This window comes from Wyeomyia smithii, chromosome 3, assembly GCF_029784165.1.
Source record: "Wyeomyia smithii strain HCP4-BCI-WySm-NY-G18 chromosome 3, ASM2978416v1, whole genome shotgun sequence".
In the NCBI taxonomy this organism is placed as follows: Eukaryota; Metazoa; Arthropoda; class Insecta; order Diptera; family Culicidae; genus Wyeomyia; species Wyeomyia smithii.
The window spans coordinates 94034298-94050183 of record NC_073696.1 but is presented as its reverse complement, the minus strand read 5'-3'; the positions used below and the strand labels follow the sequence as shown (position 1 = coordinate 94050183).

General features: G+C 42.4%; 1 protein-coding gene across 6 annotated transcripts in view; it reads left to right on the top strand.

The window, feature by feature from the left end:
- Positions 1-3045, top strand: part of LOC129730663 (endothelin-converting enzyme homolog) — a 30148-nt gene extending 27103 nt beyond the window's left edge. For all 6 annotated transcript variants that reach the window (XM_055690174.1, XM_055690173.1, XM_055690177.1 and 3 more), the window contains 3 exons: positions 58-581; positions 643-1061; positions 1123-3045. In XM_055690174.1, the coding sequence (XP_055546149.1) occupies positions 58-581; positions 643-1061; positions 1123-2278 (2099 nt within the window). In that variant the 3' untranslated portion in view covers positions 2279-3045. The remainder of the gene's footprint in view (positions 1-57; positions 582-642; positions 1062-1122) is intronic.
- Positions 3046-15886: the final 12841 nt, after the last annotated feature.

The following is a 15886-nucleotide window of genomic DNA, read 5'->3' as shown; positions in this document are numbered from 1 at the left end:
GGAACGTAATAAAGATCTTTCAATTATTCAAGCCTCTTTATTTTCCATCCTCCACAGATGGCAAACCACCAGCCGGTCTGGCACCACAAACGTGCTTGAACAAGCACTGCATATTTGCGGCTAGTGAAATTCTACACTCGATCGACACCACCGTCAATCCGTGCGATGATTTCTATGGATTCGCGTGCAACCAGTGGATCAAAAATAATCCCATCCCGGACGGTAAGTCCATGTGGGGTACGTTCGGCAAGTTGGAGCAGCAGAATCAACTGGTGGTGAAGAACGCTCTGGAACGACCGGAAGCGGAGCTAAAGTCGAAGGCCGAAAAGAAGGCCAAGCTGTACTATCAGTCCTGTCTGGACGAAGACGAAACGATGGAGAAATTGGGGGCGGAACCGTTGCTCAAGCTACTCAAAAGCATCGGAGGTTGGAATGTAACAGCCAACGCAAGTGGTTTCGATGTGAGTAAATGGTCTCTGCAGAAGTCACTGCAAACTCTGCAGATCAAGTACAATATGGGTGGCCTCTTCGGATGGGCCGTTGGTGAAGATGATCGCAACTCTAGCAAACATATAATTCAGGTAAGGAATTTTATGGTTTAGCCTACTATCACATTCGTAGCTATATTAAGCACATTTCTAGATTGACCAAGGGGGTCTTACACTACCTTCAAGGGACAACTATTTGAACAAAACGGCGAACGCCAAGATCCTGAATGCCTACCTAGACTACATGACGAAGGTTTCCGTCTTGCTGGGAGCTGAGGAAGCTGAAGCTCGTCGTCAGATGTCTGACGTTGTAGAGTTCGAAACCAGGCTGGCCAACATCACCACACCTCAAGATATGCGAAGGGATGAAGAAGAGATGTACCACTTGATGACATTGACGACACTGCAGGAGAAAGCTCCGTTCATCAATTGGCGTGATCATTTTGAAGAAGCATTCCGCTTGGTGAAAAGAAAAATCACCGAAAAAGAAAAGGTGGTTGTTTATGCTCCGGAGTATCTGCAGAAGTTGGATACGCTGGTACAGGAATATCATTCCACAGATGAGAAGAAAACGTATGATGTTACATTTCCAAATTTTGTCAACAATAGAATTAAATTTAGATTTGTTTTACAGCATCTTGAACAACTACCTGGTTTGGCAAACGGTGCGCACATTGACGGCATGTCTCTCGAAAGCTTTTCGGGACGCTTACAAAGGGCTTCGTAAGGCATTGATTGGGTCCGACGGTGGTGAAGAACCCTGGAGGTACTGCGTTAGCGATACAACCAACGTTCTAGGCTTTGCCATCGGAGCTATGTTTGTTCGGGACGTGTTTCACGGGGAGTCAAAACCACGAGCGGAAGAGATGATCAACGAAGTTCGTACTGCATTCAAAGATAACCTCAAGAGTCTGGTATGGATGGATAATGAAACCAGGCGACTGGCTGAAGAGAAAGCGGACGCCATTTCGGATATGATAGGTTTTCCGGATTACATTCTGAATGCGGATGAGTTGGATAAAAAGTATCAGGATTTGAATATCGATCCGAAAATGTACTTTGATAATAACATCAACTTTAATATCTACAGTTTAAAGAAGAATCTAGAGAAGCTTGATCAGCCGGTTAACAAAACGCGCTGGGGAATGACGCCTCCAACTGTGAATGCATATTACACTCCTACCAAGAATCAAATTGTTTTCCCCGCTGGTATCCTACAGCTTCCATTCTTCGATATGAAAAACCCTAAAAGCTTAAACTACGGAGCGATGGGCGTTGTGATGGGACATGAGCTGACGCATGCGTTCGATGATCAAGGTCGAGAGTATGATAAGTTCGGTAACTTGCATCAATGGTGGAATAACAAAACAATCGAGCGCTTCAAAAAACAAACCGAATGTTTTAATAAGCAGTACAGTACTTACAAAGTCAATGGTAAAAACCTTAACGGAAAACAAACGATGGGGGAGAATATTGCAGATAATGGGGGTCTTAAGGCGGCTTTTCATGCGTACATTCGAAGCGAGAAGCTCAGCACCTCGGATACGGATACTCTACCGCTTCCTGGCTTGAACATGACTCACCGTCAATTGTTTTTCGTTTCGTTTGCTCAAGTGTGGTGTTCCGCCGTTACCGATGAGACGACAACATTACAAATTGAAAAGGATCCGCACTCACCACCGATGTACCGAGTAATTGGGTCGCTCTCGAACTTACGAGAGTTTGCTGATACCTTTAAGTGTCCGTTGGGATCAAGAATGAATCCGGAACGAAAGTGCGAAGTGTGGTAAGGAAACTGTTGGAATACAGTGGGAAAACTGCGCTGCTCAGGAAGCACGCGAACGGTTTTTAAAGTATTAACTGTTGTTGCACAACTTATTATTTACTCAATGTACAAAAAGAGATTCCATTTGTTAACCGCTCGCTCCTTTTCCTATTGCTTTAGTTGTATTTGTTGTTGCACACATGAAAAGAGTTATCTGAGATGCCAAAAAGTCCAAAGAATCTATGTGAATAAAATATTTTTTAGATAAACTACCTACCCTTTCCCGAGAGAAAAAATACACACATAATCACAAGAAATTACCGAAGTAGCATTAAAAGAGTCCTCTAACATTTATATCCAGCGATAAGTGTACCGAAACAAAATTTTACACCAGTTACTAAATGAATGTGATTAATACTGAAGGAGAGCTGTGCTGGATGGCGAATGAAAAGATTCATAGCTGACCAATTAATTGTTCAGGAGTTTGGAGCGCAAATGACGTATAAGCAAAAAGCAAGTCTAAGTGGCAACAGAAAATCAAACTTTCTACACAAACATCAAACATTACTGCTAGCGTTACTGTACAGGTTTTAACAGGTTTTAATTATTTATAAAAGACGTTCGGTTCCTCGCTGATATCAGGTACAAACTTGGGTCAATGGGTTTCGGTTGTACATTTTCTAAAATTATTACGTTCGGTAAGCAACTACGATAGACATGATTAATAGGTTGCGAGCACAATTCGACGCGGTTTGAAGTGTAATGAAATAAATTAATACTTCTAACAGTCAACTAGGGTGCACTTATTCTATCCGAACAAAGCGGGTCCAGAGAGTCGAAAAAACATTTAAAAGCAAGGAATAAATTATAGTGAATAAAATACCTTACTTGCTTTTGATTTTATGGCAACAAGCCGTTAACGACCCGGTGGTGCGTGAGCCACACTCCATTCCTAGTTGTCCGCCTAGTAATAGAGACTTCAGGTACACGCCAATCGGCCTCCTTCTTCGACCAACTCATGGCCCGAGAGTACCATCGGGAGAATCAGCGTCCTGTAGAGCTCAAATTTCGTGTGGTTCTGTTTGAGGCTGTTATCCGTCTTTTCATCTTGCGGCTATCATCGTTGCTATACATCACAAGAGTACGAGGTACACAAATTCATAGGCTACTTCATAGGTATCTTTATCTACCACTATCTCACTACGAAGACTCGACAAACTTCCACGTTTCTAGCAGCCACTATATACGTTCTTTTGGTAGAGTTAAGAATAAGTCGAATTCTCGCTGCTTTCCTATTGAGGGACATGAATGCCACTGCTCTGCGGTTAGTATCGACGATATCAATATCATCTGCAAAGTCAAGAAGCATATGTGACTTCGAGCTAATAATACCGTTTCTTTTCACGCTGTTTTAAGTACCATGTCAAATCGTACTGAACTTCGTGGTACCTATCAACTGGATGAGCTTGCATTCGCAACCTAGATGAAGTTACAGGAAGCAGGAAAGATAGTGGCAGGAATTATGAACAACGTAAGGCTTGTATCCGAAATAATCCGGACACCCAATAATGTAATAATAAATTCAAAGGGATTATTCTTCTTACATGACTATTTATGTCATACCTATTGATGTAAAAATCTAAAACTTTGGGCTCACTTCCATTCGTCAATGTCATCTTCGACATCCTGATTCTTTCCGGAAAGCATCCGCTTTACCACTTGATGGTGAAATCAGAGTGAAGTGAATAAAGTCCTCTTACGCGACTCACGTAAGTGAGAAAAACGTCGTAAACTGATATCTGCCGTGAAATCCGGATTATTATGAGTGTCATATCACTGAAGTGACAACGGAACAAGCGACGTTTCGCGTGGAATTATTTAACGACCATTTTGGACAGCAAAATGATTCCACGAAGGAAGGATATGTCAGGATAATTGATTGATTTGTGATCTAATGGTAAATATTGGATTTTTTTCTTAATAACGGAATGAATCAGAATTCGATCCTTGTCTCAAAGCGGTCAAGTATCAGTGAAAACGGATAAAGCGACGTTTCGCGTGGAATCGTTTCACGACCATTTTGAACAGTGAAATGATTTCACGAAGATAGGGAAGTTTAAAAATCGATAGATTTGTGATAATGTATATGGGATTTATTTTTCGGTAACAAGGCGAATCTTTTTCTTTCTTGAAAAAAATCAACTCTGTGGGACTCACAGATTTTTGGGCTGCGGCCAATGCAACATAAGGAAAAAATTGACCTTTCGTTTAGCGGTAGGGTTCAAAAGTTTCCTCTTGTCGAAAAATGCCCTTTTACAAAATTTCAGCTAAATCGACTTTCCGGGACTTAAAAATTTTTGGGCTGAGAAACTCCGTCATTTTACTTGTCCTATTCTCATTTTCACTTCACTCTCAACCTCACTTCACGGAGCTAATTTTCATCACCTCACTCTAGGTGGAATCGGGAATCACGGTGCTCCCACAGACCGTTATTATAAAAAAAATGCACCAAAGAATCTGAGTACACCATTCGATTCGTTATGACGTCCAGAATCTATGGTCAATATTTCAAAATCATCGTACGGTACGTTTTTGAGTAATGCCCTTTTGAAGGCCGTGGAGTACAAAAAAGTGATATTGAAACGACAAAATACTCAATGTAAAGCACGTTTTTCAGCCACAATTTTATTAAACAACATCCAAAATAGTTTCCACACATTTCAAGTATTGTGTTTCAAGACATTTACAATTGGTGGAAAGATTTATTCGAAAATCCCACAGTGCACAGTGGTCTAAATTCGAAAAATCGTGATCGTTCTAGATTTGACTGTGAAAAATTGATTTTATATACTCAATGTTTTCAGCAAAATTGTTTCATAGAACAAGGCCTTACTTTTGGCGTTTTTGGTTTTTCGGTCAATCTACCTAACAGTTAGATAAAAGAAATATTTTTTCTAATTTTCAATATACCGGATTGCTTCCTTCAGCAAAGTTGTGAAAAATTTTAATAGAAAAACAATTGCTGAATATTTCGATGACCTATCTCTACGTATAACACGACAAAATAGAGTTTTTTGTGGAACACCCCTCCTTAAAATCAGTTTTTTGTCTATTATTTTCTCTGTGTTTGTCAAAACAATAAATTGTACAAAGTCTTGAGGGAAGCTTAGTTGAATGCATAAATTCTTAGAACATTTTGCATTGTTTTGACCATTTACAGACGAAATTATAGACAAAAAACTGGTTTTAAGGAGGGGTTTTCCACAAAAAACTCTATTTTGTCGTGTTCAACGTACAGATAGGACATCGCAGTATTCAACAATTGTTATTCTTTTAAAATTTTCCACAACTTTGCTGAAGGAAGCAATCCGGTATATTGAAAATTAGAAAAAATATTTTTTTTTATCCAACTGTTAGGTGAATTGATCGAAAAACCAAAAACGCCCTAAGTAAGGCCTTGTTCTATGAAACAATTTTGCTGAAGACATTGAGTACATAAAATAAATTTTTCATAGTCAAATCTAGAACGATCACGATTTTTCGAATTTAGACCACTGTGCACTGTTGGATTTTCAAATAAATCTTTCCACCAATTGTAAATGTCTTGAAATATAATACTCGGAATGTGTGGAAACTATTTTGGAAGTTGTTTAATAAAACTGTGGCTGAAAAACGTGCTTTACATTGAGTATTTCGTCGTTTTAATATCACTTATTTTAACTTTACGACCTTCAAAAGGGCATTACTCAAAAATATACCGCACGATGATTTTGAAATTTTGACAAGAGATTCTGGACGCCATAACGAATCAAATGGTGTACTCGGATTCTTTGGTGCATTTTTTTATAATAACGGTCTGTGGGAGCACCGTGCGAATAGATCTCAAAAAGTGAAGTGAACGTGAAAATGAAATATATTTCACCGTGAAGTGACTCCCGTAAAAAGTACCAATGACAATTGAAAAAGTATCGATACTCAGTATCACCCAATAAATCATGTAACACTCAGATTTGTTTTGATTTTCAACATAGGGTAGGGAACATATTCTAAGCAGCTTTAGGAACCGCCTGTGTGTTCAGACGAAATACTCGAAATGTGTTGTGTGAAACTCAAACAGTAGTATATCAATCTGTTCGCTATCGTTTTCTCTGTCAGCACTTGTTTTCAGATTGTAAAACTAAGTTAGCAAACTTTAACAATCATCAATCAAAGTTACCAATCGAGGGACACTATTCCAATCACCCCGAACCCATTTTAAGCAGTTTCCATCTGTTTTGCAGGCGTTTTTTTTTCAGCACCCGAAGTGGCTCCTGAATGACTGCAATATAGGTCGATTTGTTTCAATTGCAATTGTTCACAGTTTTCTTTGTGATTAACGGTATTTCTTATATTCGTAAGACAGCTAGACAATCAAAGTTTTCGTTTCCATCATTGAAATTGTCGATATTGATCAAAATGCAGGAGTTTGAGACCTGTTTTCTTCGACTGATTAAAATAGGCGCTACTGCTTAAGCCGTTCCCTACCCTAATTTTCAAATAAAGCTCAACTCAAAAATATATACTAGGGGAACTGCTCCATTATTCATCTCAGCCTGTATATTCATCTCATTCAACACAATTGAAAACGGGAAAAAACGCATATTTTATTCTCAAACTAATCTGCCAATCCACGGAATGGAATCTTCTTAGTTCACTTTAGTTTCCTCATAAAGTATAATCCTCAAAAACTCACTTAAAAGCACTAAATTTGATATTATAGTCGGGCATCAGCACTCGAATACTCATTTAATTCAATCACCTACCTCAAAAACAAAAAATCCGCGCATTGTTCTATACGGCTACAACGGGACTCGTAGCAGCCAACCAAAGTTTTTTTCATCTCTACCGGACCATTTTTTGTTTTAATCACTAAACAAAATCACTCACTACACTAAGAATACTTTAATCTTTGGAATGTTCACCTCAAATTTACTAAAATAAGCTTGAATTAGCAAAAATATATGAGATGAATTTCTGCAATTCCTAAATTTCAACTGTATGTATTTTCATCTGTTTTCACTGCGTTGAAAAAAATCAAGAGTTGCCAAATCAGTTTCTGTTGATATTAAAAAATCATACTGAAAATGTTGAATTATTCCGACATAATTGACATAAATCTACAGCACTGCAGTGGTTACCTAGGTTACCATATTTTGCACAAACAACTGCAGCGGATCTAGGTAACCTACTACGACGGGCTGCCGCTGCGTTCATTCATGATAATGTGATTCATTCATGATTAACAGTGAGATGAGTATAGGGGCATCGTGAGATGAATAATTGAGCAGTGATTCAAGTTTTGAGATGGATATGGAAGCATTGTGAAAAATGGTTTGTTTTACAAAATTCAGGATAAGTCTAGCTAATTTTACTAAATATACAATGCTAAACGATTCCATAAGAGTACGTTAGCTAAATGTTGCAAATGAACAAACAATGAACCAAACAAAATTACCACTGCGCTACTGAGGTGTCAGGTTGAGAGAGCGAAATAAGAAATTGAGCAATGAATGATTATCACAGAAGTCAAAATAGTCATGCAAGGGGCAATTAGATGACTAATTTTTCAACCAGCTCCTCAGAGAAAATTACCTCAGACGATAAACCGAAAAATTGAACAATTGATCAATAATTGCCACCCACCTATCAATATCGCATTATATGAAAATATAGTAAATACAGAGAAAAATTCTCCAATATATGGATTGGGGAAAAACAAATGTCGTATCTCTGAACGAAATTTGACGCTTTATTTAACATACTTAGAATTATCCGATTTAAGTCAAATATGCGCCATATTGTTCGCAAACTTGTTGCCATTTAGAAGGCAACTTCATTATTCCCCCCTTAAACTCAGACAGCCAGTTTTCGCAAGCCTCTTTTGAGGCCAACTTAGTATTACCAAGAGCGTTTTGCATGGATCAGAAGAGATGGTAATCACTTGGTGCCAGGTCCGGGCTATACAGTGGGTGCGATAGGACATACCATCCGAGCTCTCGTAGCTTCTGGCGGGTCATCAAAAATGTGTGAGGCCGAGCGTTGTCCTGGTGGAAAACAACACCATTCCTATTGACCAATTCTGGCCGCTTATGGCCAATCGCCTGCTTCAAACGGTCGAGCTGCTCACAATAGAAAACCAAATTGAGGGTCTGGCCATAGTTGAGCAGCTCATGGTGGATGATTCCTTTCAATCCCACCAAACACACAGCAAAACCTTCCTGGCTGTCTATCCGGGCTTGACAATGGTTTGGGCCGGTTCACCGCGCTTCGACCACGATTTTTTTCACTTGAGGTTATCGTACGTGATCCACTTTTCACCACCATCCGATTCAAAAATGGGTCGAGTTTTGTTCCGATGCTAAAAACGTGAAACATGACATTCTTGTTTGGTGGACTCCATTTTTGGTGCGCTATAATTTGAGACTGTAACGTACGATCACAACACTGTCAAAACGCCACTTGTAGCACAGATTGTCGGCTCTCAATTGCCGTATAGTATGACCCGACGCAATAAGTAAAACACAAGATATGTTTAAGTGTTGCCATCTATTGACGAAATACGACATTTCTTTTTTACCAACTCAATATTTTTTTTTTCCTGTAGGAGCCTATGACCCAATATTATCCGTGCACATAATAGCTAGCCCAGACCGATGTCATGGCAACAGTTTCCTGAAGCCGCCGCCGATGATGATGGCGCTACTGTTGGAAATATGGTCATAAGCTCCGTTCATTGTGCCGCATGTGTTACTGTACAGATTTTTTGCGTGCTTCTAACTATATTGAATGTAGGGCTATCCGGAACATGTTGAAACATGTTTGAACGTGACAATTTATGTCCTGCACAAAATCCATGAAACGTTTAAAACAAAACAATCGTTTTTCGCTTTCTGCAGTTCTTTACACCACTTGCAGCAACAGTTGATCTGGCATGGACGGTGCTTAATCGGCTGTTTCGCAAGCACTGACAGCCTTTTGACGTATAATCGAGCCAGAGAGCCAGAGAAAAACGGCTTCAAGCGAAATGTATGGGGATGACGTTCATGACAGGGATGTGAGCTAGCCACGCGAACAATTCATTACTTTTAGTGATACGGATGTAGATGTCAAGCGGCAGGCTCTTCTGGATACCACTTCACCGGGCATAGTTGAGAAAATCTTTACAGATGAAGAGTTCCTGGGAGTTGTGCTCACTGTTAGGTGGAGGGTGGATGGGTACACCTGGGGGTCTAAATATAACCAAGTTTTCCAAGACGACGATGGAACCAGTGTATGCCACCACGGGTCGGCGCGTGGCGATCGCCGAGGTCATGCAATAAGTGTGTGACCACTGACAGTACCTGATAATCCTGGATCAGCAGCGGAAGATCGCCTCTGGGCGGTGAGGGTCGGAAACTGGGCAGTCGACTCCTCGCAAAAGCCATAAGTACCATTTCCGAAGCCACAAGCCAAAAGGAAATATCTCCGACGGGGCGGTTAGTGCCCATCATCCAAAATGCACGCCCATTGGGCCCGATGCCAGTAAAGTCCCAATTATGGCAACTGGTACAGTATAAAACGAACTCGAGTTGAAAACGGACTCGAGTTGGTACCACATCTCTGGGCTGGCACCTGCCTCGAGCTCCCCACTCAGTAAAGTCGTGTGACAGCGGCTTGAAACGGCGAGGTGGTACCCGGTGCAAGGGTCTCCGTCCCGCAAAACCTGGCAGGCCTTCCAGTATGTTCCGCGTTCATTGTCTGGTGGGAATCAGGTAGAAGTATAATTAAATGGTGGGAATTGGTCTTAGGACCAGATTCCCTTTCCTGACCTACCCCAGCCATGGGGTCGCAGGCATTGCAATGGTGCAGGCCATAAAGCGAAAGATTGCGGGGAGTCTCCCAAGCTCATGGTATGTTCCAGAAAACGAGACGCCATACACTTTATTGGAGGTTTATTGGCTGCGAAACCACGGGCGTAATGATGACGCAACTGAACCTGAAGCATTGCTACGCGGTTTAGCGGCTGCTGTAGCAAGCAGTCACTGAGTCGCTGTCGGACATCACTATCGTATCGTACCTCTACCGTATCCCTGCCGGAAATGGTAACTGGGTTGCGGATGTGTCCAGTATGACAACCATATGGACAACGATGAGGTTCCCGGTTTAGGAGGTTGTTTCAATCTCGAAAGAAGGGTACGCGGTTGCCAAGGTGAACGGAGTGTTCTACTACAGCTGCTATGCTCTACCACGTTGGTCTACCGAAAGGTTCACCTAGGTGGTCATCCAGTTATGGAGCTAACGGGCCTACCGCCGTTGGTGGTGGCAGGTGGCTTCAACGCTTGGGCTGTTGAGTGAGGAAGTCGCTTTGCGAACCAGAGGGGTCAGATCCTGTCTCTAGGCTTTGGCAAAGCTCAACTTAGATCTGGCCAACATTGGGACCAAATGTACATACAGCAGAAATGGTGCGAAGTTGATCATCGACGTGACGTTTTCCAGCCCAGGACTGATCACGAACTGGAGGATGACGATGACTACACTAATAGCGACCTCCATTCGGTTTGCTATAGTGTAGACAAAAACGCGAGGCGGCAGGTGCCGGGTAGAGCAAACACCCCGACCATCCGCGGGTGGAAAACATCGCATTTCGATGCCGAGGTATTTGAAGAGGCAGCGTGATAGGGGCAGTTGACTCCGCCTGACCGCTAACCGACTAGTTGCCATACTATCGCGGGCGTGCGACTCGGCCACCTAGGAATGGGAAGCCACCAGTTTGCTGGTTTACTGACGCGATAGCGGAACTTCGCAACGCGCGCCGCGTAGCATTTGGTTCTGCAAGATCGGCGCTAGAGAATGCGATTAAGGCCTGCAAGAGGGCTTGCTTCGATAGGCTACGCGCGACTGCCAATACGAATCCGTGGGGTCACGCCTATAGGATCGTAATGGCCAAGACCAAACGCGCTCTGGCGCCTGCAGAGCGATCACCAGCGATGCTGGAGCGTATCATCGGGGGACTCTTTCCACGCCACGAGCCTAGTCCTTGGCTTCCGGCAGTCGAGTCTCACGTCCGAAGTTCCAATATCTCAGACACAGATCAAGGATGGTCTGCCAACCTGCCGGACATCCAATCCGTGAGCGACGACAGCCGTCTCGCGATTGAGGGAGAGGTTAGGTTACGAATGAAGAACTCATCCTGATCGTCAACTCCCTAAAGGTGAGCACCCAAGCAGCACTTGCAACATGTTTTCAAATGAGGCTACTCAATATTTGTTGTTTTAAAACTTATTTAGCGGTGCAAGAAACTTTCCCGGTTACTCTAGAGAAATTGAAAAGAATTGAGCAACATTTTGTTATTTACGTGTATCATTCTCGTAACTGAACCCTAGAAATTGCTCAATAGTTTTCTGCAATTTATTTCCAACTGCATATTTCATAATGCTTTTAAATAACGATAATGTTACATGATGCTGCATATTGTTGTGTCACAAATGTTTTCTTCTAAGGAAAGCAAACTAGTGATGAAAATGTATAGCAACATCTTGTTAAACCATATATTTGCTAAAATTACCACACAGTAAGCAGCCATCTTCAATATAAATGAGTGATAAATGATTTTTGTTGGAAACATGGCTTTGTTATTCCATATTTCGCATGATTAATACTGCATTTCCACTGAGCAAGGTTTTCTGAACTATCGTTTCCCAAACATTGTTTATAATTTGGCAAGTTTGAATAATAAAATTTCGTTTACAACACTTCACAAAAGGCGCGTGAATAATTACGAAGTAAAAACATTTTTTGCACAATAAGTTTTGAATCGCAGGTAGAATTACATACCTATCAGAAGAGAAAGTAGAGAAAAAATCGATATATTTGAGGTTTTTATAATGTATGTAGTTATATGAAACTTCGCGACACCAACACCGAAGAATAATGAGAGTGAAGGTAAACAAACTAAATTTTATTTCTCCTCTCTTTTCTTCCTATACTGCAGCGGCTATTGATGCAGATGATGATTTCACATAGCACTGTTAGTTGCATATAGGCTCCACCTCTTGCGCTTTTTCGGTTATTTACAAGTTGAATAAAAGTAACGGATGCGAATAATTACAATCTTTGAATGCTGCATTGAGAATTGCATTTGCTTCATTGCAACAATGTGTGCTGCTTGGGCAAGGCACCGGGACCAGATGGAATCCCTAACCTGGCAATCAGGCTGGCGATTAAAACGGCGCCCGGGCTATTTCGGGCTGTCATGCAGAGGTGCGTGGATGACTGCCTCTTCCCGGACAGGCGGAAGCGGTAGAGTTTGGTCTTACTGCTGAAAGCCGGGAAACCGCCAGGGGACCCATCGGCATACAGGCCTATCTGCCTGCTGGACACTGCGGGTAAGGTGCTTGAGAGGATTATCCTCAACAGACTGCTGAGGTACACGGAGGGTGTAAACGGTCTGGCAGGTAATCAGTTCGGTTTCCGGAAGGGCAGGTCCACGCTGGATACTATCCTCTCCATCACCAAGACGGTGGAGGTAGAACTCCAGCGCTCCATACGCTATTGCGTAATCGTCACGCTTGAAGTGAATAATGCGTTCAATAGCGCCAGTTGGGACTCCATAGCGCTTGCGCTCAGGAGCATCCATGTACCGGTGTCGCTGTACAAGATTCTGCAAAACTGCTTCTAGAGCCGAGTACTTGTTTACAACACGAAAGAGGGTCAGAAGTGCATCCCAATTACCGCAGGAGTTCCGCAAAGTTTTCTCCTGGGACCGGTGGGACTCCATGCGTTGTCATGTATGACGGGGTATTGAAACTCAAGTTCCCTGTAGGAGTTGTGATTGTCGGCTTTGCAGAGGATATAACACTAGAGGTCTACAGCGAGTCGATCGAGGAGGTCGAGTTGACGGCCGCGCACTATATACGCAAGGTCGAAGACTGGATACACTCCAGGAAACTGGAGTAAGCGCACCGTAAGACGGAGGTCACGGTTGTGAATAACCGCAAATCAGAGCAACATGTCAGAGTCGGAGACTGCACCATCTCCTCAAAGCGATCTTTGAAGCTCTAGGGGGTTATGCTTGACGATAAGCTCACATATAAGAGTCACGTCAGCTATGCTTGCAAGAGGGCTTCAACGGCTATTGCAGCACTATCTCGAATGATGTCGAATGAACATAAACTTCCTGTCAGCGTGGTTTCGTCCATACTAAGGTATGGAGGCCCAGTGTGGTCCAAAGCGCTAGGTACTAACAGTTATCGTGGTAAACTGCGAAGTATCTACAGGCTCATGTGCCTGTAACCATTAGGGAGGACGTAGAATGCTTCGACCAACCTGACACAAGAGGCATACGACGTACCAGAAGATAACTATCGATGATCGGATGGCAGCTGGAATGGTCCAATTCCACGAAAGGTAGATGGACGAATGGATAGAGAAGTTAACTTCCACCTGACACAGATCCTGTCAGGTCATGCTTCAGGTTGCTTCAGGCAGTACCTATACAGGTTCGGGCACGCGGGGTCTCCATGTGCCCCGAGTGCGTGGTTGCGGAAGAGACTGCTGAGCATGTCTTCTTCGTATATCCTCGTTTTGCGCGTGCGCGGAGCGACATGATGGTTATGAGCGGGTCAGACACTACGCCGGACAACCTAGTTCAGAGGAAGTGTGAAGACTCGAACATCTGGAGGGCGATTTGTGCAGCCGCCTCTCAAATAGTCCTTGAGCTGCAAAGCAGGCGATACGTTGACCACCAATACGCCTGTGCTAGCTAACTGACAGTCTCCAGGTTAGTTAGCTAATTAGCTAAGAAACTTGATAGAGCCAGGAGGTTGCACAAAGCATAAAAGCTGCTCCCCGAAGCAATAGTTAGCGGGACGACCGGGTAGTATCATGGATTGGAGACTGGAGGGGTTTCAGTTGGTCCGGTCACTGATTTAAACCAACCCCACACTCCCTGAGGTTAGTCATCTCAGGCGCTTGGTCGCAAATTCCCCCTCCACCTGAAATATTAAAAATAAAACGCCGCACAGTGGGGCCAAATCGACAAACAGACGGCAAAACTGTTTTTTTTTTTTGAAGTAGAATACTTCTCTCACGAAGTTCGGCTACATAGGGATGTGAAATGAAAATCTAAAACCGAAAAAAGTGAAAAATATGTCCAATTTCAAATGCTAATAAATCGGTTAGTATTCGATGGATTTCCTTCGTTCTTGCAGCAATAGATTGGAAAATCTTCTAAGATTCTTCCCAAAATAAGATAATTGTAATTTTATTATTCACACTATTGTACTATTGAAAATAGTCAAGCCTTGTCAAAACGAAAAATTCGACCTCTGATTGGTCGTTATATGCTTGCTTCCCAAGCACGGTCGACAGGATCATATACCTTGCAATTGAAAACATGCTATTTGGCCTTCACAAGAGCCTGTTTCAGCCGGAGCCGCTCATAATAGTTCTAGACAGCGACAACAGCAGTCGTCCTTCCTTAGCAGCAGCACTAGCTCTGTGGTTGGTCACCACGTCTCAGGAGCAGCGCGGTTTTTCTCAGCGTGTGTCGCCAGACAGCCATTATTCCCCCCGTGTTGGGGCAGCATGAAGATTGCCATCAGGAAATCCAATTTTGGAAATCAAAATGCCTTTTTGAAGGCAAATAAACAAGTCATTGAAAGTTAATATTTTTTGTCAACGCAAGCAAGCATTCTGTGTTGCATCTTAACAATTTAAATTTGTCGCACTCGTCTACTTTACTGAATGTGAAATAGCTTCCACAGTGCATGTTGTCAGTGTATCTTAGTTCCCCCAATGTTAGGGCAGCTCAAAGGTTGTAATTAGCAACCGATTTTGAACCGCAACATGCTTTTTTCAAGGCAAATAAAAATATAATTGAAGGTTAATAATTTTCTGGCATCAACACAAGCAGACATTCTGTGCGGGATGCAATCAAATTCTGTTGTAGTTGTCTAATTTTCACTTTATTTAGTAAACCCTCCACTGTAGAGGCAGCGCAAAGGCTGCGATCAGCATAACCGACATTGAATAATAAACTGCCCTGTTAGTACGCATTCACCAAAGCAGTTAGTTCGACTATGCAGAGCTAATATGAAGTCGATTCAATCAATCAGCATAAACAGAATTTCGTTGTCTCCCAGCTGCCAAGTTGCAACATGATGCAACACGCAACAGCGAGCAAACGAAATCGCTTGATGTTACAAACCGCAATAAGATACGGGTTAAAACCGTTGCGTGTGTGAGAGCACCATCGGTGTTTATTCGCTGGATACACTATCTACTGTCTACTGAACGCAATAATCTGCTTACATGCGACACGGGGACGGGAACATTTTCTTCAACGAAGCTGCGCAACACGACACAAAACATGTTATTTTGTTGCTTCAATGAGAGTGTTATCGGTCCGGTTCGACAAGAAATCATTTTTGTGCATCCGTGCTACGAAACTGAGGAAAAACTTTAGAAACTGAAAAAAGAGGTGGAGCTTATCAAATGATCGCTCTGAACCAGAATGAAGTCACACATATTTTTCAAGTTATATCACTCCACCACGTCCGTAAAATAATTCATTCCTATTTTCATCCCTATATAAGAGCCTGTTTTAGTCGAAGCC